At 48.3% G+C, this 25,629-nt stretch overlaps 1 protein-coding gene and 1 gene segment (V, D, J or C); both read left to right on the top strand.

Moving 5' to 3' along the window:
• Nucleotides 1–25,629, top strand: part of LOC118900480 — a 44,088-nt gene that overhangs the window by 12,938 nt on the left and 5,521 nt on the right. The window contains 2 exon segments of the C gene segment in view: nt 3,028–3,040; nt 25,589–25,625. Coding sequence covers nt 3,028–3,040; nt 25,589–25,625 — 50 coding nt within the window.
• Nucleotides 11,394–14,801, top strand: LOC118900481 (anionic trypsin). 2 transcript variants are annotated; one of them, XM_036862854.1, is made up of 5 exons: nt 11,394–11,440; nt 12,416–12,575; nt 13,549–13,802; nt 14,176–14,312; nt 14,595–14,801. In XM_036862854.1, exons 1-5 carry the CDS (start codon nt 11,401–11,403, stop codon nt 14,745–14,747), a joined length of 744 nt encoding a protein of 247 aa, XP_036718749.1. In that variant the 5' UTR covers nt 11,394–11,400; the 3' UTR covers nt 14,748–14,801. The 2 variants fall into 2 exon arrangements, with proteins under 2 accessions (XP_036718749.1, XP_036718748.1); XM_036862853.1 differs by having other exon boundaries at nt 11,401–11,440; nt 13,507–13,802; nt 14,595–14,747.

Below are 25,629 nucleotides of genomic sequence, written 5' to 3'. Positions count from 1 at the left end.
GCAATTGCAGGCTGAGAGACTTGTGAATGAAGATCCAGCCTAAGTGAAGGGCCACACAGCTCCACTAGGGGGCAGACAAGTCTCCATAGGGAAGAGAGAGCCAGTGGGGATGAGCTACACAGTGGTGACAAAAGATGAACTTGAATTTGATGTCTTAGTGCCTTTTCTCTGGGAAGAGGCAAGGCCGTCACCTAAAGATGTTGACTCTTCTGCTACTTCTCCTGGGATTAGGTATGGCCTTATACTGGGGGGAAGTTTGGGGTAAATGTGGATGTTGGGGAGAGGAGTAGGGTGTCCGAGGCCACCAGTCAGAGGGTGGGGGAGATGTTGGATTAGAGGATCCTGACACAGTAACAGTTGGCAGAACAAAACCTAAGTGCAGGCAGTGCTACAGGGTTCTTGGTTCTTTGGGGGCCAAGGTGGTATTGGAGCAAATAGTAAAAGACCTTCCTGCCTGGGGACAAGCTTGTCGGCCCTCATAGGTTTTTCTATCTCTCTGGAACTAGGCTCTGTGTTCGGTGCTCTCCTATCTCAAAAGCCAAGCAGGGACATCTGTGAATGCGGGACCTCCGTGATGATCCAGTGTTAGGTCGATAGCCAGCTCACCTTCATGTACTGGTACCGTCAGTTTCCAGGACAGAGCTTGCTGCTGATGGCAACTGTGAATCAGGGCTCTGAGGCCACTTATGAGAGTGGGCTTACCAAGGACAAGTTTCCCATTCGCCGCCCACACCTGACGTCTCAACTCTGACCGTGAGCAACGTGAGCCCCGAAGACAGCAGCTCTTATTTCTGCAGCGCTGGAGACACAGTGCTGGGCACAGATCAAAGGTCTCAGCAAGAACCCCTGCTCCCTCCTACCCGGCTCCATCCAGGTGAGCCTGAGAACCCTGGGAAGCAGGCTGGAGGGGGGAAACCACAGCTCTTGGGCAGATGCAGCTGCCTGTGTACTGGTGGGTGGGGATGGGTGTGAATGGATAGGCTGGGATGGGGAGAGAATTGGTAGGATCCGCTGGAGGGCCCCATCCACAGACAGGAAGAGTTGCTACTGGAGGTTGAGGATAAAATGTCTTCCAGAGGAATGTTTAGAAATATTCAGTAAAGACAATCAGATACAATTTGCCTTCAAGTGGCACAGTCAAAAATACCCTTTAAGTATTTTATCTCAAGGCTATATTTAGCCTGTTGTCTATCGATATAGTTTAGAAGGCCCTTAGTCATCTTGATATCATACTGGTCCATTACACTGATGGCATTATGCTGATTGTTCTTAGTGAATGGAAATTATAAAGCACTCTAGATGCCTTGGTATGACATATGCATGCCAGACCAATGTAAATCTGCAAAAATTCAGGGACCTGCCAATTTGGTGAGCTTCTGAGTAGTCCAGAGGTGTGAGATATGTTGGAATGTCCTCCAAAGTGAGGGGCAAGCTGCTGCATCTTACATCATCTGCCGTGGAGAAAGAGGTGCAATGCTTCATGGGACTTTCTGGATTTCGGAGTTAACATATACTACAGTTGGGTGTGCTACTCTGGTCCATTTACTGTGTAATCTGTAAGGCTGGGCCAGTGCAAGACAGAGTTCTGTAGCAGAATGAGGCGATGATGTAAGCTTCCCAGCCACCTGGGCCATAGACCAAGTAGCTCAGTTATTCTTGAAGTGCCCACGGCAGATAGGGCTGCTCTATAGAGCTCGTGGCATTCCCCAGTAAGAGAATCACAAGGCAGATGCAAAGAGTTTTTGTGTAAAGCCATACTGTCTTCTACCTGGCAACAACTATTCTTCCTTTGAAAAGCTGCTCCTGGCTCTTTACTAAATGCCTTATGGCATTCAGAACTGGGTGTTAGTTGATTTGCAAAACTGTAAAGTTGAACACACACAGAGTATTCTGTTATTCGGTGGAAAATGTATAATTAAGACAAGATTCAAGCATAGCTGGAAGGAGGCACAATTTGATTTCAAGAGCAAGTCCCAGTTTCATGGTCCACACTCCCATTCCACACCCACCTTACCCTCAATCCGTACTCAAGGTTTTGTGGGAATTCCCTATTTTCAGCTGAAAAACTATGGGGCTGTTTTCTGGGTAGGGTTGCATTTTATTCTGGAATGATCATTACAGTTTAACATAAGTATGGTTCTGAAAGGTAGTGGTAAAGGAAAATCTTCGCAAGGGCCGGAACTTCAGTCCTGAAGAATAGATCTAGCCTGTGTTCAACTTTCCCAGTATCATCTAGATTCTAGCCATTCATTCACATTTTCCCTCTTTTTGCTTCTCTGTGCTGTGTTAGGGGTAATTCCTTTAGACTCTCTGTCCTAGTTACTAATTCACACCTCCACTCCGTTAAGCCATTTCACCTTTCAACTGACTTTTTTTTTTTCAATTGACTTTTCAATTTAAAATATATTTTCATTTCTAGGAAATCTACTTGGGTCTTTCTACACATACGAGCAGTCATTTTTGAAGAATCTTGCTCGTCATGTATTTTTCAGTTATTTTATTTCTTTAAGGATATCAAACTTATACTTGGAATTTTTATCTGTTCGTGCCAACATCTGATGACTTTATGCACCTGGTTTTCTTGTGGTTTCTGCTGCCTCTCACTCAGGGTGGCTTATTTCCTTGTGCATTGTGTAGTTTGATATTATAAAATTAATCTTTGGGAATTCCCTAAATCCTGGAGTAAAGGTGGGCTTTCCAGGAAATATTTATTTTTGCGTCTGTCACGCATTTGGGATGCAACAGACCTGATGTTTTCCTTTATAATTCTCAGTGTCCATCTTCTTGGCCATACAGTGTCTATGCCAAACCCCAAAGGGCTGACTACTCAGTGGCCATGAATATTCAGAGGAAGCTGTTTTTAATCCTCCACCCAAAGCCAAGACCAAGAAGAATAATAGTCCTTGTCAATTGCCTGTGGGGTTATTTTTTTTAGTTTGCCCTTTCACTAAGTGTGTAGCTTTTCCTGTACCCTGGCTTTATGAAGAAGCGATTCCCATCGCGCCCCTAGTGCTGTACAGGTTCCAGTGGGTCTTACCCGGTTTCTACACATGCTGATTCTCTAGCTCACAGGGATCCACGTGTGCACCCACTTGATCAGATGGATCAAAAGTGCTAGTTTACCCTCCTGTCCCCTGCTCCCTAGGGAATGGGCAAATTCACCTACAAATAAGCCTTGGGGTGTGAGCATCTTCCTATATAATGGCAAACTTTTCTCCTAAGGAGCAGTAAAACACTGTGGTTAGGGGCTTGATTTCTGTTCCCAGGCAGACCTGAGCTTAAAACTTGACTCCACTGCTTTATCACCAGGTGTGACCTTGACAAGTTACACAATTTCATATACATATATATAATATTTTCATATATAAAATAAGGATAATAATGATGCCAAAAAAGAAAGGTGTGAGGATTTTTATAAGAATGAGATGAAGTCTTCCATGTAAACCGCATCGCACTGTGCCTGGTAGAGACAAAACACACAATTTAGTTACTAGTTAAATTTATTTCTCACTGTGATACATGAAATTTTTTTTTTAAATACTTTTTTTTAAATTAATTAATTAATTTATTTATTTTTGGCTGTGTTGGGTCTTTGTTTCTGTGCGAGGGCTTTCTCTAGTTGCGGCAAGTGGGGACCACTCTTCATCGCGGTGCGCGGGCGTCTCACTATCGCGGCCTCTCTTGTTGCGGAGCACAGGCTCCAGACGCGCAGGCTCAGTAATTGTGGCTCACAGGCCTAGTTGCTACACAGCATGTGGGATCTTCCCAGACCAGGGCTTGAACCTGTGTCCCCTGCATTGGCAGGCAGATTCTCAACCACTGCGCCACCAGGGAAGCCCGATACATGAAATTTTACCACTAACAATTCCATCCTCAAGGTTAGGTATTGTCCTCTCTGGGAAAATTTTATTTATTATTATAGTTGTTTCTCTTTATTTTAGCTATTTTAATAACAAAATAAATGCATGTTTTTTTCTGAAATACACAGTTTATTAAACTGAGGAAAATTAAAATCACCCATTTAAATAAAATTAGATCATATGATATGTATTTTATCATTTATTCTCTTAAGCCAACAATATTTCATGTCAAAAAATATACTTTACATTAACTTATAAGAATATTTCGGTGTATTGATGACCATCCTTTAAATATCAGTTTTTACAATTAAAATTAATAGCAAGGTAAATATCCATATGCTAGATGATAGGGTAATTTAATTTAAAAAGCAATGGTTGTATGTGTCAATTTATTTCTGTTATAGACTCAGCAGGGAATGATGAAAGCCCTGCTTACCCCACCTTCACAGGGCTGGCATCTTCTTATTCAGGTTCTCAACTCAAATACTATCTCCCCAAAGACAGCTTTCCTGACCTTCTTACCTAATATAGCACTTGTGGACCCAGCCACCAGTTACTCACATTTATTATCACTTTATCCTATTTTAATAACATCCAATCACCATAGTCTGATATAAATATACAGTTGATCCTTGAACAAGGTGCAGGTTAAGGGCACTAACCCACTGCACAGTTGAAAATCCATGTATAACTTTATAGGTGGCCCTCTGTATCCGAAGTTCCACATCTGTGCATTCAACCAACCTCAGATCGTGTAATATTATAGTATTTATTGGAAAAAAAAATCCATGTATAAGCAGACCAGTGCATTTCAAACCCCATGTTGTTCAAAGGTTAACTGTATGCATTATATACACATTTTATATGTATATATACATATATATATATATGTACATTTTTAATTTACTGTCTGCCTCTCATAGCTATACCTCCTTACATATGTGTGGACACGAACGCACATAAATACACATAGATGCCATGAAGGCAAGGACCTTTTGTGTCTTCTTCATTGCTGTTTCCATAAAGCTTAGAGAAATTACAGGAACATCACAGGAATTCAGTAAATATTTAGTTAGTGTTATGGGCTGAACTGTGTTCCTCCAAAATTCATATGCTGCAGTCCTAATCCCCAGTGCCTCAGAATGTAACTGTATTTGGAGATAGGATCTTTAAAGAAATGATTTAAATGAGGCCATTAGAGTGGACCTTAATCCAACCTGGCTGGTGTCCTTATCAGAAAAGATTAGGACATAAAAGGAGAGACACCAGGGATGTGCCCACAGAGGAAAGGCTACATGAGAACACAGTTAGAAGAAGGTCGTCTGCAAGCCAAGGGGAGAGAGGCCTCAGTAGAAAACAACCCTGTTGACACTGTCGACGAAAATAATCAATAAACAATCTGTAATAGGAATAGAAACAAGTTTTTTTTTTGTTGTTGTTGTTGTTTTTAATAAGAGGCTCTTTTCTTTTTTCTTTTTTAAATTTATTTATTTGTTTATTTATGGCTGTGTTGGGTCTTTGTTTCTGTGCGCGGGCCTTCTCCAGTTGTGGCAAGCGGGGGCCACTCTTCATCGCGGTGCGCGGGCCTCTCACTATCGCGGCCTCTCTTGTTGCGGAGCACAGGCTCCAGACGCGCAGGCTCAGTAATTGTGGCTCACGGGCCTAGTTGCTCCGTGGCATGTGGGATCCTCCCAGACCAGGGCTCGAACCCGTGTGCCCTGCATTGGCGGGCAGATTCTCAACCACTGCACCACCAGGGAAGCCCTGAAACAAGTTTTATATGAGCCAAACTGAGGACTATAGCCCAGGAGACAGCCTCTCAGATAGCTCTGAGGAACTGCTCCAGAGAAGCATGGTTTTCAACCCAGTTTTATATCTTGTCAGAACAAAGAACATTAAGCAAGTCAGGGGTACATTCCTTCAAGGTTTAAAAAAAACAAATCAACACGTACAGTGAGTCAGTATGTCCTTGGTCCCTGAGAAGGAGTCTTATCATCAAAGGAATATCAGCGCTGGTGTCCCAGGAAAAGAGGCATTTTATTTTTTAACATAGACATTTTTACTTCCAGTCAATGTGCCCTTTTCTTTAATAATTAAAGCAGATGTACTGGGTATGGCGGATAGGCCGCAAACAGGCTGTTTTAGTTAGCATAAAATTCAAATTAACTCCTGTATAAGCCAGAATGACTTCTCCATACCTCAATATGTGAAAGTTTTTTTATGAACACCTTGATCGTGGACTTCTAGCTCCCAGAACTGTGAGAAAATAGATTTCTGTGGTATTTTGTTATGGCAGCCCTAGCAAACTAATACACTGAGCAAATAAATATGATTCAGCAGAAAAGAGAAAAATTTGCCAAGCCATGTGGACTTCCCTGGAGAAAAATCTCTACAAAAAGCATTTGAGTTCAGGCAATGTAAGGCCATTAAAAAAGAACTAGGGGCTTCCCTGGTGGCGCAGTGGTTGAGAATCTTCCTGCTAATGCAGGGGACACGGGTTCGAGCCCTGGTCTGGGAAGATCCCACATGCCGTGGAGCAACTAGACCCGTGAGCCACAACTACTGAGCCTGCGAGTCTGGAGCCTGTGCTCCGCAAAAACAGAGGCCGCGATAGTGAGAGGCCCGTGCACCGTGATGAAGAGTGGCCCCCGCTTGCCGCAACTAGAGAAAGCCCTCGCACAGAAACGAAGACCCAACACAGCCAAAAAAAATAATAAATAAATAAAATTTTTAAAAAATGATGCAGATATTAACGGCCCTTGGTAAAGAGAAAGAGTTTGTTAAAAAAAAAAAGAACTAGATTGTTCTAACAGGGAGGGAACAGAGGCTTTCACCTTTCTGCTTAGGTAGAATGGTGGCCCAAAAACGTGTGCCAGCTCCCTATGCTCTGCCCCACCCCCAGGCTGGGAAAAGGAACAGATATGATGGGTTCTAGAGAGGCAAGCCCAGAATCTGCTCAAACACAGTGGCCCTGAACTTGGACGGTCCTCAGTTTGGAGCTGTGTTGGCTCCTGTGTGGACTGAACACTCAGTTCTGAGACTTGGGAGCCTTTTGAAGATCCTCCTGGATAGGTCGGCCTATAGGAAGTGGGCTGACCAGTTGGCTGCCTTCCAAATGGACAACAGAGTCTAGAGTTTTTAAAAGCTAAATGAGTGGAGGGAGCTCAGTTGACTGGGCTTACCACTGAACTTGACTTGTGAGGCTCAATCTGGATCTAATATGATTTAGAAAAGTAAATACACCTGTCATTTATTCAACTCTTGAGTATCATGGTACAAGTCATGGCTGCTACAATTACAGCCACGTGGGTATTCCTCCCAAACTCCTTACTGGCTCTCCTCTGAGTACTCTTCAGTAGACTCTGGAGTCACTTAAGCAGCATTAATAAGCCCAGGGATGAGACAAGGAATGACTGAAATGTGAACAAAAAGACCATTATAGTATAGGAACCAATCTATCTTTAGATAAAAAGCTTCAATTGCTAGAGACTCCCCGATTCGCCCCTCTATATCAGCCTGAAGACTAGATAAAATATGCAAGTAGACGTACCCATCTTCCTTGCTTCAAGGTGGGGAGCAGGAGGGGGGTGGGGAGGAGGAACAGACTACTCCATTTGGCCTAAGAGCCAATGACCAGTCTGTGCCTCTAGCCTCTGTCTCACCCTTCAGTGTTTTTGGATCACACAGACCACCCCTTCACTATCCAGATTCAGTGATTCCCAGGCTGCGACATTCAAGAAAATAGTTCTTAGTGGATACAGAGAAATTGCACAATGGGCAAAATATGTAGTTTAGAAAAAATAATGGAGGCAGGAAGGAGTTGGGAGTTTGGAGGAAAGACAGCAGAGAATTTGCCAATCTGGTTGGAGGTGGTAAAGGACCCTGGGGGCCAAGGAGGAGTTGACTAAGAGCTGAGGAGAAATACCTGAGCTGGGGGGCTGGGGGAGGGAAGTATTTTTTAAAAAGAAACTAATGATTTGGAATCTGACAAAAATCTACTTTTCAGACCAATAGGAGATCTGAAAGACTCCACTATGTAGCAACATGATGGGAATGAACTTAGCTTCCATAGGGAAAGGTTCTGGTGTCATTTATGGATTCCTTAGCTGGGTGACCCTGGAGAAGTCACTTAACCTCTTAGCTTTAGATTTTTCATTGGTAAAAAGGAGAAAATGGTACCTGTTGCCCAACTCATGAGGCTGTGTGAGGGTCAAATAAGGGGAAGGGAAGCCAAACGTTCTGTGGTAGAATTTACAGGCTCTGGAGTTGGGCTGCCATGCTTAAATCCCATCTCTACAGCTTACTGGCTGTGTGACCTTGAGAAAGTTACTTCACCTGTATAAAGCTCATCTTGTCATCTATAAAATGGCAACCCCATAGGTGGTTGTGATAATAAAGTGACAAAGGTCCATGAAAGACTCACACACATTTGGTGTAGTGAAGTGCACAGAAATGATCCACCATTACCATAATGAAAAGCCAGTGGCTTGATGTGCCAAGAGCTAAAAATCAACCAAGAGAATGTCTTTTTTTTTAAATTAATTAATTAATTTATTTTTGGCTGCGTTGGGTCTTCGTTCCTGTGCGCAGGCTTTCTCTAGTTGTGGCAAGGGGGGGCTACTCTTCGTTGCGGTGGGCGGGCTTCTCATTGCGGTGGCTTCTCTTGTTGTGGAGAACGGGCTCTAGGCACGTGGGCTTCAGTAGTTGTGGCTCACAGGCTCTAGAGCGCAGGCTCAGTAGTTGTGGGGCATGAGCTTAGTTGCCCTGAGGCATGTAGGATCTTCCCGGACCAGGGCTCGGACCCATGTCCCCTGCATTGGCAGGCGGATTCTTAAACACTGCACCACCAAGGAAGTCCTAGGAGAACGTCTTAGAGAAATAGACAAAGGAATCCAAAATTCAGAATGGAGAGTGCCAAGTGCTGCAGAGACTTATTCAAATTGAATTTGGGCAAATGTGCACCAGAATCCAACCTACACATCTGAGCCTAGAGTATGAGGTAATGGTTTCCACCTATATCTATCTTCTCTGCCTGTAAGGTGACTCCTGATACTTTGACCAAAATTCACCTCATACTGTATTGTGGGTGTGATAGTTGATTCTAAGGGCGCGTGCAAAACATCAGGAGAAGGCTAGTCTTAAGGCTTTAGACACAGAAAAGCCCAAGCAGGTGGGGGTTCCCTTTCAGACAGAGTCAGAGCCACAAAGCACCAATTCAAAAACTTTCTCCCTTTTCCCAGGATAATTTCCTATCTTCTACCAAAGATCACCTCCCCGTACCTGTCCAGGGCATACTGGTATCTACAGCAAGAGTCTCTCCTTATCCTCCAAGGCAAGGCTTCCTATGAAGACCCCACAACATGGGGACAAAACAAAATAGCGTATTTCATGATATTTATGAAAAAGCCTCTATTATGGAGGCTCCACAACCTGAGTGAGCTACCTGTGCCTTCGACGTGGCCCAGAGGGGCCCAAGGCCATGGCAAGATAGGGCTGTGAGGCCAGGTGCCAGGTGGAAGATTAATTCAAGCTTCTCTTTCTGCCAGGGAGGCAAGCATCAGGAGGGATCCGGAGGTAGTTTGTCCCTTGACTTGACCCCTTAGCTGCCATCTGCAGCGATTCCCATGCTTCACAGTGCTTTCCCCGTCTTCCAGTGGCCTTGAGGCCAGCTCTGCCAGTTTTAGATCTGTATTCTCGGACAAGACAAAACCTTTCTGATTCTCAGTCTCATCCTCTGTAAATGGAAATAATCTTGTTCTGCACACCTCAAGATTAAAACATTTGTGAAAACTGAAACTTGAAACTCAACACAAATGAAAATCAGCATACCACTGCTACTTGTGTGTGTGAAAGCTCTTTCATTTAAAAGCTGTCAGGCACTGTACAAATATAGCAGTATTCCTGCCTAGATATGAGCCCATCAGGTATTAGAGGGTGTGCAGTGAGGATGGGGAGAGCTCAGAGCTCTGGGTGTCCTGTCCTGGAGAACCTGGCTTCCAGCCGTGCCAGGCACTGAATCAGAAGACAGCCTGTGGGTCCCTCTCCACCCACAAGCCCCACCTGCATCTCCCCCAATTAATTCTGTTTCCATTTACTCTATCCCTCCAGCCTACTTCCTGGCTCACCACCAGACTTCTGAGCTTTTCTGACTTTGTTCACCACTTCCAGAACATTCACTCATATTTACCTTTCTGAGAATTCATATGTGAACTCTGCCCACTCCTGCCTCTCAGGAACCCTGAGCTCAGAAGAGCTGAGAAGGAAAAGCCTCATCATGGGAAGTCTCCTCGACCTGGTTCATGTCATTAGACTCAAGCACAGACACCAGTTACATCTCTACCCCTCTGGCCAGGTTGTGCCTCAGTAACTTACAGAGCTGTGTCTTGATGGCTATGGCAGGTTGCAAACTGAGATCATTTCTGGCAAGATTCACTCTGCACTGAGCCCAGCAAAATAGTCCCACTGCATCAAAAATAGAAAATTCCAGAATTCCCCCACCTTCAATGTTGTTTTCAATCACCCAATGCTCAACCTTTATCATGTGCCAATTTCTCCACCTACTGCTGTTTCCCTGATCAGGACCCAAATTTACCATTGTTCAAACTTTTTCTAATATCTGATCTGGAGCATATAATTCTAGCTCAGGCTAGCAAGCTCCTAGCCGGTGGTGGCAATCTTCATCACCGTCAGGGCAGATTCCCATGGTGACCAGGAGGCTGCTTAAAGAGAACCCATGGCAGCACGGGCGATGAGAAAGACCAGTGTCTTGATAGTGAGGAAGAGGAGCAATGTGGTAGTGGTCTTCCGTGCCCCCCAATGTATCAGGTAAATACCTACTTACCCCTTGGACCCTCCTCCTTCCAAATGTCCCCCTTTCCACAAGCCTTGGTAGGAAGGAAGCCAGCTCGAAAGCCCAGACTCACAAGAAACTCTGCCTCTCCCATCTCATCACCTCTTGATGTTGGGATCCTGGTTCCCCAAGGCTTTGGATCTGACCTTCCTACCCAGTGGTTTAGACTTGAGAAGGGTCTTCAAGTTTACAAGTATGACTTAGTCAAGACTTCTTTCCTCTCGTGGGACCAGGATACTGAGCAGCCAAGTTTGCTACAAATATCAGCCCTTCCTACAAATATCAGCCCTTCCTTCAAGTAAGTTGAGTAAAGCTCCACGAGGTCAGAGGATTCTCAGGGGCCCAGGTCACTCTCCCTCCTCCTAAGCCTCATCTCCTCAGCTTAAGGAGGCCCAGCTGTGATATGTGGGGTCTCAGCTTTCCCTGTTTCCCTCATCCCAGAGTCCTCCTCGGAATCAGCTTGTCTTCCTCCCTATCCTCAGAAGCTGTTTCCTTATCACCCACAAGCCATGAATCCACAGAGTGGCCAAACATAGTAGAACTGATGCAAGACTCCAGGAAAAGGAAAGCTGCAGGTGTGTTTGTACGGGGTTGGGGGTTGGTGACCCTCCACCCTCACCTACACACCCCCTCCCTCTCCTCGGGAGGTATAAAGGCTCTCCATCAGCCACTCAACTACACTTCTCCACCATGAATCCACTGCTGATTCTTGCCTTTGTGGGAGCTGCCGGTGAGTCCCATGCATTGCTTTGGGCCCCATTTGCCCCTGTCCTGGGAGAGATACATGCTCCACCATTCCTGCTACCTTTCCTGTTCTCCCTGTGTGCTGAGATCCTGCCTTCCCTGTCCAGCACCCCTCCTTCCCACTCTGGGGCTCTCTTTAAGCCTCATTCTCTCACCTTCTGCCGGACTCCACTCCCATCTCCCTCATCCATCAATTTTGGGGCTTTGTTGGGAGAGGCGAGAAAGGGAGACCAGGTGGGGATGGTTTGTGAAATGAGCCAGGACTTGAGGCTCTAGGATAGCTCCACGGTAGCTGTTCCTAACCTCGGATGCACCTGGGGAGGTGGAAAGATGACTCATTCCAGTCCTATTAATTGGCCTGGGGTGTGGCCCATGCATTGACTTTTTAAGCTTCCCAGGTAGTTTGCAGATGCCTGGATGTAAAGCCACAGCTGCAAATCACTGTTCTATTGGCCGATAACCGTAACTACCTTTGTCCCGCGCAGTGGGTCCCCGGTCTCGCTGCGCAGATGTGAGCTAGGGGAGGAGCTGGGTACAGCCAGGGCTTCGCAGTCAGATCTTCCTACTTAGGCCATCCCATCATGACAAGCTGGGGCTGAAGTTGTAGTGGGGAGTAGACTGGTGATGAGTAAGAGAGAGAAAGAAGCATTCGGTGGGTGAGAGGACCCCTTTCAGACCCTATCGCACGGAATGCACTGTGAGGGGCGTTTCTTGTCCTTGCCCTGGCCCCAGTGGAGGTCTGGGCCCGAGCCCCTGCAGGGTGCCGAGCTCTGTGCCCTGCAGGCACACAGAGCAACTCGGGAGGACTGCCTCCTGTGAGGCAAGCCGGCGATGCTCCCTACCGGCCCCGCTCTCATCGCTGTGCTCCTTCAGGAATCCCAATCAGCAAGGTCCAGCCGCGGGGCTCTGGGCTCCACCCCCACCCCTCCTGTTGAACTGGCTTCTCCCTTCCTGTCCCAAGTTGCTCTTCCCATGGACGATGATGACAAGATCATAGGGGGCTACACCTGCGCGGAGAATTCCGTCCCCTACCAGGTGTCCCTGAACTCTGGCTACCACTTCTGCGGGGGTTCCCTCATCAGTGACCAATGGGTGGTGTCCGCGGCTCACTGCTACAAGTCGTAAGTGCTGGGCCCCTGACTACAAAGCCCACCGCCCAGGGGCCTCTGGAAGAGCTGGGGTCTGTGTGGGGGGTTGCTGAAGTCGGGAACGATGATGGGGAAGAGAAGAAGTTGACAATGGCAGCTGACTCACAGGAGCTGCGGGTAAAGAGGGGCACCTGATAGGAAGCCGCTGACACCCCAAATCAGTAGATCAAACAGCAAGGGCTGCGGGTCATAAAAGCAGGGACGGACCATTTTGCTGTAGGAATGGCCAGCGAGAAAAGCAGGCGAGGACCTCACACAAGTAACCTTTGCCAGTTGGCTACACGTTAAAACCACCTGAGATATGTTAAAAAAAAAAAAAAAAAAAAAGAAACAAATGCCTAGTTCCTATCTGACTCAGAATTTTTAGGAACAGAGTCTGAGTATTGGGGAGTTTTTAACTGCCTCTGGCAGTTCTACTCTCTGGGCAGAGCTGAGAATCACTGCCAAGACCAAGGGTTTGCAAACCTGAGTGCGCATAAGAATCACCCGGAGGGCCTGTTAAAACACAGGTTGCTGGGTCCCACTCCCAGCGTTTCTGATGCAGCAGGTCTGGGGTGGGAACTGAGAATGAGTTCCCAGCTGAGGCTGATGCTGCAGTTTGAGAAGCGCTGGGTTAGATCATACAGGACGATGGCACTTAGCAGAGCGAGAACGGAGGGAGTAGAAGTCACTGCATGTAGTTCGCAAGGTTGCAGAGGATGAAGGATGCCCGGGGAACTCCAAGTGGCTCGGTTGCACCCACGGCACTGAATGCATGAGAGGCATGGGAAAGGCGGCTGGAAAAGCAAATGGAGGAGCATCCCCGGGGGACCCCTTCACGGCATCCCTGACCCACTGCCCCTCTACTGCCCTGTGACATTCCCACACCACCACCTGCGAGCAGGGAAAACCCTGGGGGACGCAGGGATGTGGACAAAAGGCCTTTACTGTGCTTCGCCCGCAATAGCCGCGTCCAGGTGAGGCTGGGAGAACACAACATCGACGTCCTGGAGGGCCGTGAGCAGTTCATCGACGCGGCCAAGATCATCCGCCACCCCAACTACAACAGCCGGACTCTGAACAATGACATCTTGTTGATCAAGCTCTCCTCGCCTGCGGTCATTGATGCCCGGGTGTCCACCTTAGCTCTGCCCAGCGCCTGCGCACCCGCCGGCACCCAGTGCCTCGTCTCCGGCTGGGGCAACACCCTGAGCTCTGGAGGTGAGTGGGACCCTCACGACTTCACCCTCCAACCTACCCACATTGCCCAGAACTGAGCATCCCCTGAGCTGGGACCCCTTTGCTTCCAGTCTGCAAATTCACATCAAGTGCCTACTACACGAAGGGCTCTCTGCTGGGTACCAGAGAGACGCAAAGTGTCAAGGAGTTGAGCCCAAGAATCAAAAGCCAGGACAGATGTAGCCCTTGCTATTAGCACTTCTAGGGAGGGGTCTGCAGTGAGCTTTCTGGGAGTTGAAACCCATCATTCCTTGGAGGCCTCTCCTGGCCACCCTCAGGGTTCAGCACTGGATTGCCATCCCGTCCTGGCCTGACCCACATTTTCCTTTCCTTGATCTCTTCCTGCTCCTCAAAGTCAACTACCCCGAGCTGCTGCAGTGCCTGGACACCCCACTGCTGAGTCAGGCCGAGTGTGAAGCCTCGTACCCTGGACAGATCACTGACAACATGGTCTGCGCCGGCTTCCTCGAGGGAGGCAATGATTCCTGCCAGGTGACTTGACCCTACCGCTCTGAGACCGCTGCCCAGACACACAGGCCCCCCTGGGAACGGGATTTGAACGCCCACGGCTGTGGGGCTGGTAGACGAGGCCCCTGGGCGGTGGTCCCGTGGAGAAACCAGGGAGGCTAGTGTGTGTGGCATCTCTTCAGACTGTGGAGAGATGTGGAGCCACAGAGCCGACAGGAACGGGGTCTTGTAAGGTTCAGACTGTGTGTGGCTCTGGGTCCCCTTTCTTCTCTCTTTATAAACCTTGTCCCACCGCTTCCTCCCCAGGGTGACTCTGGCGGCCCTGTGACCTGCAACGGAGAGCTCCAGGGCATTGTTTCCTGGGGCTCTGGCTGTGCCCAGAAGGGCAAGCCTGGGGTCTACACCAAGGTCTGCAACTATGTGAACTGGATTCAGCAGACCATCGCTGCCAACAGCTAAAGCCCCCGCCCCTCTGCCATCATTATGCTAATAAAGTGACTCTGCTCTAACTGCCCAGGCCTGTACCTGCTCCCTCCGGCCCCTTCACTCTGGGAAACATCTCCTCCCATCTGAGGTCAGACAGGGCTCTACCCCTTACAGATGAGCAGAGTGCCCCATTTCCCAAAATGTCTTCCATGGCACACTGGTATAGCAGCATGTAAAGAGAAGGAATCCAGAAAATAATAATCAGGGGGAGGTTTTCTAGAGGAAAATTCATTTCAGAAAGGCTGCAATGGCCTTGGAACTTCTCTGGGTCTTGAGTGCAGTGCTGATGTGTGCACACGTAGGCATGGTCTGTAAGATCCCGTACTTCCTCTCACTGGTACCCACACCTAGGGAAGCACCTGTGCCAATCACCTTGGCCTCTTCTGAGTCCCCTCCGAGCCCCACCTTGTGCTCTCTCCTGGCAGCAGGAGACCCCATTGGCCCCTATTTCCCAACGACCATCTCATGTGTCTGAGGAAGACAAGAGCTCCCTGGGTCTCCATCCCTCATGCTCCTGAGAAATCTGCCTTCTGTTCTTCCCATGTGATGGTACTGACATGAATACGCCATACTGAGTACTTTATAGGCACTTTCAGATTTAGTTCCCTCTCCCCTCTCGGGTGGTTATTATTCCAGCAGTACAGACAAGGAAACAGAGGTTCAGAGAAGGTTATTAGTTTACCCACATCCCTCATCCAGCAAATGGCAGATCTGGAGTTTTGAGTCCCTATTTGCCTGGTCCCAAAGCCCAGACCCTGCTTCCCCTACCCCATCTCGTGGGCTCTCCAGCTGCAACTATGGTCCATCAGCTCTGCTGTTCAGCATCTCTCCAGCTCATCCCCTGCCTCACAGCACTTCCTGAGGGATACTGGTCTCCTGCCCGTCTTCTAACCCTGCGCTCAGAGAGGTCCGGCCCGTTATTTGATTCCTGGTTAATACCTTTCCTGATCTCTCACATTTTCGAAGTAGAAGCCAAGTTCCTCATCGTGGAGATGTAGGGTTCTTCCTGCTCTGCCCCTGCCTATGTTTCCAGCCTCGGTCTCCTCACCTCTCCCCACCCCTCCCCTGCTGTGCTCCAATGCTCAGAAGTCCTGGGGGTTTCCTCCAACAAGCATGAACCTCTGACCTCTAGCTCTGGACACGACTGGTCCATCTGGTTTGACACGCTTCCCACCCACCCCTTCACCCTCTTCAGAAAAGCCTTTGACTCTTCCTGCTCCCCATCCTCTTCTCCACATCCCTGCCCTGGCCCCGTGGACCCTCTGGTCTGAGTAAGGAGTCCTCCGTCTCTTCCATGCTTTCTTCTGTCACAGTTCTGCTCGTGCTGCTGAGTGTATATGGATGTATCTACCTTGGCCTTCAACCATGAGCTTCTTACGGAAGAAATCTTGCCTTACTCATCCTGGTATATCTACTGGTTAAACGACATCTGGATTATGGTAGGCACCCCGTGATTGAATGAATGAACGATGAGCTAGGAGTGGAGGCAAACGTACTGAAGAAAGGAAGAGCCTTCCAGAAGAATGATTCTCAGAGTGTGGTCCCTGGACCAACAGCACCAGAATCACGTGGGAATTTAGGAGAAATGCAACTTGTTAGGTCCCCACCCCTGACCTACTGAGTCAGAAATTCTAAGATGGAGCCCAGCAGCTTGCTTTTAACAAGACTTCCAAGGCATCCTGAGGAATGCCAGAGCTTGGGAACCAGTGTGGTAGAGAGAGCCCTAGACCAGTACCCTCTGTGAAAACGACAGTTACGAACGTCTTTACTAACTATATGCAGGCACCGTGATAAAACTTTACGTGTATTATTTCGGTCTCACAAGAGCTCCATAAGGGAGATGTTATTTTATTTATCATCATCTTCATTCCCACTTTACAGATAAGGAGACTGGAGTTTAAAAAGGTTCAGTAACTTGCCCAAGGTCCAGAGATGTAAGTAGAGGGCGTGGGTGGGAGCCCCGCAGTCTGGCTACAGATGAGCTTGCCTGAGGAGCGGGGCCCCAGCGGCTCAGGTACAGTGCCCAGCAGAGCCCCCGGAACTTAAGCGAGGAAGCCTGGGTGCTGGTTCCAGCCCTGTCTCCTCATCCCGCGCCCTTTAGCCTCTTCAGATTTCAGTTTCATCTGGGGAAATGAGGAAACAGTTTGGGTTCAAATGGGTCAATTAACGTACTTGAAAGTTTTCAGAAATTACGCATAGGTGTTATTTGCGTATCTCCTCCCTACATCCCAACACACACCTTGAGAAAGGCGCACAGGTAACTAACCAGCTTCCCCTGGGGTCCCCTGATCACTATACACATTCTTCTCGCCCCCTCAGGTGGCCGCGCTGAGAGTGCAGCCGCTTAGGTCTAACAAAAAATAAGGAAAGGCTTCCCCCTGCTGCCCAAGACGATGAATGACCTCACTCGGCACCTGCCTGACTGGTCTGAACTCCTTTCACCCCGCCCCCCACCCCCCCAAAAAAAAGCTTCGTGGGCACTTGGGCTACTAACAGTGAGTGACATGGTGGCAAAGATCTGGGACAAACCCCATAAGGATAAAAAGTAGTTGTGAAACCAAGACAGGGTGGTATTCTTTGTAAGTCCAAGTCGGGATGAGAGTCCCCAGCTAGATGGTCAAAAGGAAACTCTTAGGGAGTAAATTAGTGACAGGCAAAAAGGGTTAATAAGGAAAATACTATATGGAACTAGATCAAAGTAAATCAGTACATTGATGAAAGTTCCTCAATGTGGAAAGGGAACAAGGAAGAGGCCTTGCCACCTTCCGATTGATAAAAGCAATTGATGACCTTTTATTGGGCTACTGTGAGATCTGTCACTATTCCTGAGTTAAATAAACAGACTGTCTCCTCTTCTTCCTTTTTCCCTAAATTCTAAGAGCCGTGCCAGTTGCGGCCAGCTCTCGCACCATCAGACAGCACTCTGCTGTGCTTCCAGCTGACAGCTGCCCTTCTCCTCAAGGACAAGCCGTGGGTCCCAGGACTGGTGCAGAAGTGGAAATACCCAGGGTCATTTTGTGCTTAATTGTTTATTTAAATGCAAATTAATAAACCTAGAGATTTTGAGCTCAAAGTATCCTGGGGACTACTCAGAAATATGTATTTTTCACAAGCCTCCTAGGTGATTGCAGACTCACTGAGCAAATTCAAGACAGTACAACAGCTTCTTGTATAAACTGGTCTTCTTTGGAAAAAACGAGTTTGTAAATAAAACAAGTATCTTTTTTTTCTAGTGGCAGATTTTAAAATATCACTTAAAGCAGTATTTTGCTGCTGTCTTTCTTTTAAATTTTTATTGTTTTACTTTAAAATAAAATAGATAATAGCTATGTTATCTATTTAAAATAAAATAGCTATCTATGGCTCAAAAATCAACACAATAAAGTTGACACAGAAATGTTAATTTTCCTTATACTCTGTCTCCTCCACTCACTCTTTTTTTTTTTTTAACGTCTTCATTGGAGTGTAATTGCTTACAATGGTGTGTTAGTTTCTGCTTTATAACAAAGTGAATCAGCTATCCACTCATTCTTAACAGGTAATCATTTTATCCATCGCTTTTGTATCTTTCCAGTGTTTCTTCACGCAGCATCAAACAAACAGAAGTATAATTCTTATTTTAATAGTAAGTATTATTCTTTTTTTTAATATATAAATTTTACACTTTATTTATTTATTTATTTATTTTTGGCTGTGTTGGGTCTTCGTTTCCGTGCGAGGGCTTTCTCTAGTTGCGGCGAGCGGGGGCCACTCTTCATCGCGGTGCGCGGGCCTCTCACCGTCGCTGCCTCTCTTGCTGCGGAGCACAGGCTCCAGACGCGCAGGCTCAGTAGCTGTGGCTCACGGGCCCAGCCGCTCCGCGGCATGTGGGATCCTCTCAGACCAGGGCTCAGAACCCGTGTCCCCTACATGGGCAGGCAGACTCTCAACCACTGCGCCACCAGGGAAGCCCAATAAGTATTATTCTTATTTTGTTAGACAAAAGTAGCATACAGGAACCTTATTCTACAGCTTGTTTTTATCCAGTTAACATTATATCTTAGAAAACTTTCCATAGCAGTATGAAACATTTTCATTCTTTTTTAGCATTGAATAATATTCTGTGTGAATGTATCACAATTTATTTACCCAACCCCTTACTAATGGGCACTTGAGTTTTTCCCAATCTTTTTGCTATTCCAAATAATGCAAATACTTTACGCACTTTTTTTTTTGTATGCAAGAATAATTACAGGGTAAACTCTCAAAGGTGGAATTTCTAGGTGAAAAGGTAAGCACATTTGTAATTTTTATAGATATTTCCAAATTGCTCCCATTAAGAGTTGTATTATTTCGCACCCACCAGCAATCAATGTGTAAAAGTGCATATTTCACCAGAAACTAGACAATAGAATGGTCTTCCATAATTCAATTTGTCAATCATATTGGTGAAAACTGACATTTCAATGCAGTTTTACTTTGTATTTATCATTGCAAGATTTCTTTTTCCTATAGTTAAGCACCATTTGGATCTTTTTTTCTGAACCTCTGTTCTTTGCCATTTTTATCGGGCTCTGGATTATTTTCTAATTGATTTCTAGGAGTTCATCATCATGGGGAGATCAGCCCTCATGATGAGAATCACTAATGCTTTTCCCATACTGTCATTGATCTTTTGATTCTGCGTCTATTTCCCCCTGTAAGTGTGTTATCATTATGTGGTCGAGAGTCTTTTTTTCTTCTAGGTGTTGTCATAGTTTAAAAGGCAACGAAAGGAAGCGCCATCTAGTGAAATGAGATGCAGACCACTCAGCTGGAGGTTCAATTTCAAGGTCATCTTGCTCAGGGAGAATAAAATATCTACCAAAAACGTAAAATGTTTCTGCCCTTCAGGGAAAAGAGGGAGAAGACCTTGACCATGATCGCTTGGCCGTGTGATTGTATTTGAACGTTCCTGAGGCCGTATTCATTCAGTTCTCTACATCTGGTTCCCCCAACGCCCTCCACTGAACTCGAATGTCTAAAGTCCACAGTGAGAAGTGCAGCAGCTGATGACACACGTGGTCCCCCCTCACCTCACACTGGTTAGAAATACAGCTCTCAGCTATCACTTTATCTACCCCTGGGAAAGCCCTACCTCTGTGTAGCTAGTGGCCAATTCTCCTTCAGACCACCCTGGAGGTTCAGAATTGGGCCAACGGGGCAGAGTCTGGGTACTGAGTGCTGAAAGGTGTGACCTCTGGGTGCCCAGCATCGGGGCAGTCCCGAGACAGAAAGGGGCTGCTACTATGACGCCAGCTTGCAGAGGGGCGGATACCAGGAAAAGCAGCCCCTGATGCACAGACGCACGGCTCTGAGGAGCTAAGAAGGGCGTGAGCATGAGGAGGGAGCCCCCCGGCCTGGTCCATCCTCCCCGCCACTTGCACCTGGGGCGGTGACGTCACCGCCTCGCCCTCCAGTGCCCTCACAGGGGCAGCTGCTCTGGTGGTTTCTCCCAGACTCCAGCTTGGAGGGGCGGACGCATGGGAGGAGACGTTTTTGTATAAAGCTGTAACGTTGTGAGGACAGGGGGGCCACGGTGATTCAACCCTACGGGAATCCTTTACAAAAACCTTTCCGCCTGTCCCAATTCCCACCGTCCTTCCATTCTTCTCCCAGGTCACAGGCCCAAGGGTGGTTTGGGTCAGAATGTCTCCACCTTCCCCCCGTCAACCTGTCAAGCCCAGGCCGTGGAGACGGACAGGCCTGGATCAGAGCTGAAGCTTCCAGGCAGAAAGGCCAGACATAAGAAGATGCCTCTGTGGCCTCATGGGTGAAGGCCTCAGAGAGACCCCTTTATCCCACCCCTCCCCCTCCCCCCACCCAAGGACAAGGTCAATGGGAAGGTACACGGGAGGTGACCGTTCTATGAAGGAAGAAGCCAGCACTATCCCAGCCCTCCAGGGACAGTCACTGGTCTCTGGGACCCTGCCCTCCTCTCCAGGCCCACATCCTTCTGATGGACCCTCAGGAAGATTCAAAAAACAGGGCACAGGGCCCTCTGGATGGACTCTGCCCGTGCTCCATGGCCCCAAGAGTCAAAAGTCGAAAACATTCTTCTGTGCAATATCTGTAAAGCACAAGAGGGGATTCCTAGTCCCCGAGTCCACCAGGCACCAAGCAAAACCCCCTCCTCTCTGCACACCTCGCATTTGTTTTCCTCCATGCTCCGCGTCACTGTGCAAACACTGAAGTCTTCTTCGGAGAAGGCACCAGGCTCACGGTTGTAGGTAAGACACAGTCCAGGCCTTTCCTGGCCCCTCGTAGGGGAAGGCGGGTCCCAAGCGTGCATTGTAAGGCAGCTGTATTCTGATGTGCTATGACTATACCTTCGGCCCAGGGACCAAGCTGACTGTTGTAGGTAAGGCCAGGGTCTCCAGGTGGGTACCATGAGGGAGGACTCTCTCGAGGAATGTGGGAGGGAAGGGATGACCCAGCTCCTGGGTCCTGGGGCCCTGGAAAGTTCTGGAACGGTATGCAGAGTGTTTGAAGGGGGCTGGTGGCTCTGGGAGGGAAGGGAGCCATGAACACCCTAACCTCTCCCAGAATCCCAGCAGACAAGGAGAGGTTTTGAAGTGAATCTGGGAGGCTGTGCTTTGGAGACACCTACTATTTTGGGGAGGGAAGCCGGCTCACTGTCATAGGTAAGCCAGTCGGGGCTGGAGGGCTGGGAACCTACAGGGAAGGGCAGGGTCCAGATGGAGCCTCCGATACGGGTGCCTAGGTTAAAGCATGCTTTTATCAGAAAAATCTGAATTCTCGTCTTGATGAATTCTTATCTTGATGAGATGGACGGCCTCCATCTCCAATAATGTCATAGGCTAGCTGTGCCAAGCCTGGGTTTCCCTACCGAGAGGCAAGTAGTCTCAGCTAGAAAGGGGTCTCCTTGTCCATCTTCCATCTCCTTGGAGGGTGCCCCTCATGGCCACGGTAGATGGGAGAGTGTCTGGCCTTGGATCTGTCAGTCCTGCCATTTCTCTCCCTCGCGCAGAAAGGAGATGGACACAGGAGAGGGGGGTGAGAAGTCTCACAGGGGGCCAAACTGGTCCTCTGACCGCAGCTCTTCGGGTTGGACAGATGTCACCCACTCCACCTCCGGGAGTTAAAATTCCGCCAAGGAAGGGGACAGGAGAGCTGCAGGGGGACCGGCGGGGGGATGGGGAAGGAATGGGAGGCGTAGGCACAGTTTCCCTGCCAGGCTTTAGTGTTGTGTGACTAATGAAAGCCTGTATTTCGGCAGCGGAATGAAGCTTTCTGGGCTGGGAAAGTAAAGGTCTTCCCTGGGGATGATGTGTTGTAAGGCTGGAGTTCTAGAAGTTCCCCTTAGAGAAGGCAGGGACTGAGAACGCAGCAGAGAAAAGGCGGAGAGTGTGGGTGAGCGGAGAAGGTGCTAGCACCCCCAGAAGTTCTGGGGGGAAGCTCGTTTCTGGAAAGAAGGGCCCCATACCGGCCGCTCTGGGGTTTGCCACGCCCGTGTTATACTGTGGAGCGACCGGGTGCAGTACTTTGGAGGTGGGACTCGACTCTCTGTCCTGGGTAAGGCGCCGGAGCCGGGAGACGGGGCCATTGTCCCTTGGACCCGGAGTGTCTATCTCTCTGTCCAGCCCCGGTGGGAGGGGATTGAGTAAACTCTGGTCCCTGTGGGGCTTCCAGGGAGCTGGGTCTGCCGTTGCTTTAGATGAGGCTTGGTTGATTCCTCTGTCTGTCCTCTAAGTCTTCAGCCCATAAACTGCTTCCTTACTCTTCTGTCGGTGGTCCATCCCTCCTTCTCCTGTGCGTGGATCGGCCCCTCCTAAGCCTCCTCCTCTTTCCCCTCTTTCCCCAGAGTGTGCTTAGGCCTTTCTCCCAGTGGGATCCCTTTGGTCCAGAGCCGTGAATCCAGGCAGGGAAAGGTGGCCATCTCTGCTCTCAAGGAGCTAAGACTAGTGCCCTGGCTGGAGACCTCTGGGGGTTTTTCCTACAGCCTCCTGCAGCTGTGTTCCTATAATTCGCCCGTCCACTTTGGGATCGGCACCAGGCTCACCGTGACAGGTATCAGGCAGGGAGAGGGGTGTAAGGAGGGGGTCAGAACTGCCCTTTCCTTCCGGAGCATCTCCAGCTTGCTCCGCTGTGTTTGATGCGGCTCTTCGGCCGAGGGCTCAAAGGAGCTGTGCTTCTGTGCTTGTCTCCCGGCTTTGTGTTTTCTCGTTCTTCTTCTTATTGTTCTCCAAGATTCCTCTCCTCTCTCCTGTTTCAGGGGGTGTGCTGCTTTACTTTCCCTTTCTTATCTGATCTTCTCCATTTCCCCCCCCTCCTTCTAACTCTGATCCTGCACTGTTGACCCCGTTTTGGTGAATAGCTCCGTCTTCTATGTTAAAATCCACCCCCAACACCTCCCTCCAGCTCAGAGCGCTGTCCTCGCCTTCCTTGTCCTCCTTCTCTGTCTCCAAGATCCATGTGTGTCTTCCTGAGGTGGTTTAAGGGCTCAGGAGGCCATAGGGGAGCAGCTTGGTGAGACTGAGGTGGCTTGAGGGGGGCTCCTCAGCCCTAAGGGCCGAGGTCCGTGTCACGGCATCATGTGAGCTTGCAGGGGTGGCCCTGGGGAACATTGTGCTTCGTGGGGGTCAGAGGAGGTAGGTCTGAATAAGCTGTTACAACTGGAAACTTACACCATCTTAGCAACAGCCAAGGCAGAAAGAAGAGAAGTAGGTAGAGGCCCCGTGCTCTCAAACCTCAGGATCTGTGCTGAGATCAGCGAGTCAGAGGCCCATCTTGAAACACTAACGCACCATCACCACCCTCTGGAGAAAGCAGGCAGGTGGGAGAAGCAGGGCAAGGGTGAGGTGGGCCTGGGCTGGAGTTATAGACACGGCCAGAGCAGTGGGCCACAGAGGTTCTACCAGATTGGTTGGCTGGAGCAGCATTTGTCCTGCAGATGGGAGCACGTGCCAGGGAGTGTCATGGAAATTGGAAAGTACAAATCACTGGGATTCAAAATGCCTGGGTTCTGGGGAAGGAGGGGCTCATGCAATTTGCAAAGTGACCTAAACTGTCTCAGGCCCTCTGAGATGTATAAAACAGAGATGACAGTGATAGTCTCTTGGGGTCCTGAAACTGTAAGGGACGAAATCATGTGAAAATCCTTTGTAAAGGATTTACCCTCTTGTAGCCATCCTTTCCATTCTTGTTGTTTATCCTCACTGTGTCACAGAGTTAGCCTTTTTCCAAACCTGTGGCTCAATTTTCCCATTAGAAACATTTCCCAAACTCGGATAAAGTGGAGACATCTGGGTTTGCCATACTTCTGCTCCACAAACTCATTCCCAGAACAGAGCCAAACAGAGGGCACAGTACATTCTGGCAACAAGGAGGGTGCTTGAAAGGTAGACGTGTTTTTTTCCCATCCCTCCATGTCTTCACATGAGGGCCTGCCTTCCAACAATTCCAGAAATTCTCTCCCTTCTGTCAGGCATGTCAAAGGGCCTGGGACTTTATAATATGAACCCTCTGATGAACTGGCCCTCGGACTTTGGGATTTGTTCGTTTCTAAGCTTTTGCTGCTTTTATGAATATAAAGCGAGGCTAGAGCTAGGATTCAAAAGCGGGTAGAGAGGTTTGCTGGGCACTGGAAATAAGAAAGTGTTCAACCCATGAACAGTTCCTTTCATGGGATTCCAGCCATCCTCGGCAAGCTACCAGACACCCCGGGCGCCCTGGTGTAGCAGTCAGTGTGGAACATCAGATAGGATAATAGCCAGAGGCACGGGGGCTCCACAAAGCCAGTTACATGTAAAATCAAAACAAAACATGAGTTGGGTAGAGTATAGAGAAAAGAATATGTCAGATGCAATGGGAAAAGTATCTCTTCTGGGGAAAAATGGCTAATTCTAATTAATATGTGCTGTCACTCAAACAGATAAGCACATACACCCTGCAAAAACAGGAAAATGATCATTGGAAAAAGTCAGTTTAGTTCTCAGGATCATGCTACTAGTAGGAATCCTCTGCCTCAAAACCCAGGCTTATTTCAACTCTACTGTAATTGCTTCTAAGTCTGAAAAGTTAGATAGTCATGCACCAAAGAGGGATTTGAACTAGGAAGAAAATAGACAGATATACTCATTCGATGGATAATCCTACAGGGCCCCAAGTACAGGTGCTTTTCAAACACAGCCAAGAAAATCAGGATATAATGCCACCTTAGGGACTTGTGGGAGGCAGTCAGTAGTGAGTGCCCACTGGGGGGAGAAAGAAGGGGCAAAGATGAGGGAGACTAACAGCAGAGAATTGGGATGGTGACGCCCAAACGAACCCCCTCTGCCTCTCCCTGCTCCACACTAAGCTTCCCAGGAACATGAAGAATCAAAACGTTAAAGTGGGATAATCATAAAACTTTTCACAAAACTTGCCCTTTGACAAAGCACTTGCAGGTGTGTAATTTGTTAAGCACTCACAACAACGCTGTGGGGAAGATATTACCCCATTTTTCAGTTGTGGAAACGAAGGCCAGGGAGGTTGCAGGTCACAGAAGTAATAAGAGGCAGGGTCTAGCCTGGAACACTTCCCAATCCAGCTAAATCTCCATCACAAATACCCCTTCCAATTTCACAACTACTGTAAGTCCCCAAGCCAAGCTGATTCTCTGCAAATCGGGGATGACCTCAGGCAGGGCCCAGGTTTCTGTGTCCAGCTAGTTCTGGAGAGAGGTGGGAAGAGAGAAGCCAGGGAGGAGAAGGGTGGTCCCAGTCTGTGCCAGGGGAGGAGGGCAAGAGGGAGGAATTTTTGGTAGCCCCTTCCCACTGTGCTCCTACAATGAGCAGTACTTCGGGCCAGGGACCCGGCTCACTGTGCTAGGTAA

Source organism: Balaenoptera musculus, chromosome 9 (assembly GCF_009873245.2).
Source record: "Balaenoptera musculus isolate JJ_BM4_2016_0621 chromosome 9, mBalMus1.pri.v3, whole genome shotgun sequence".
Taxonomy (NCBI): Eukaryota; Metazoa; Chordata; class Mammalia; order Artiodactyla; family Balaenopteridae; genus Balaenoptera; species Balaenoptera musculus.
The sequence above is the reverse complement of the archived record's forward strand: the minus strand, read 5'-3'. Positions and strand labels throughout refer to the sequence as shown.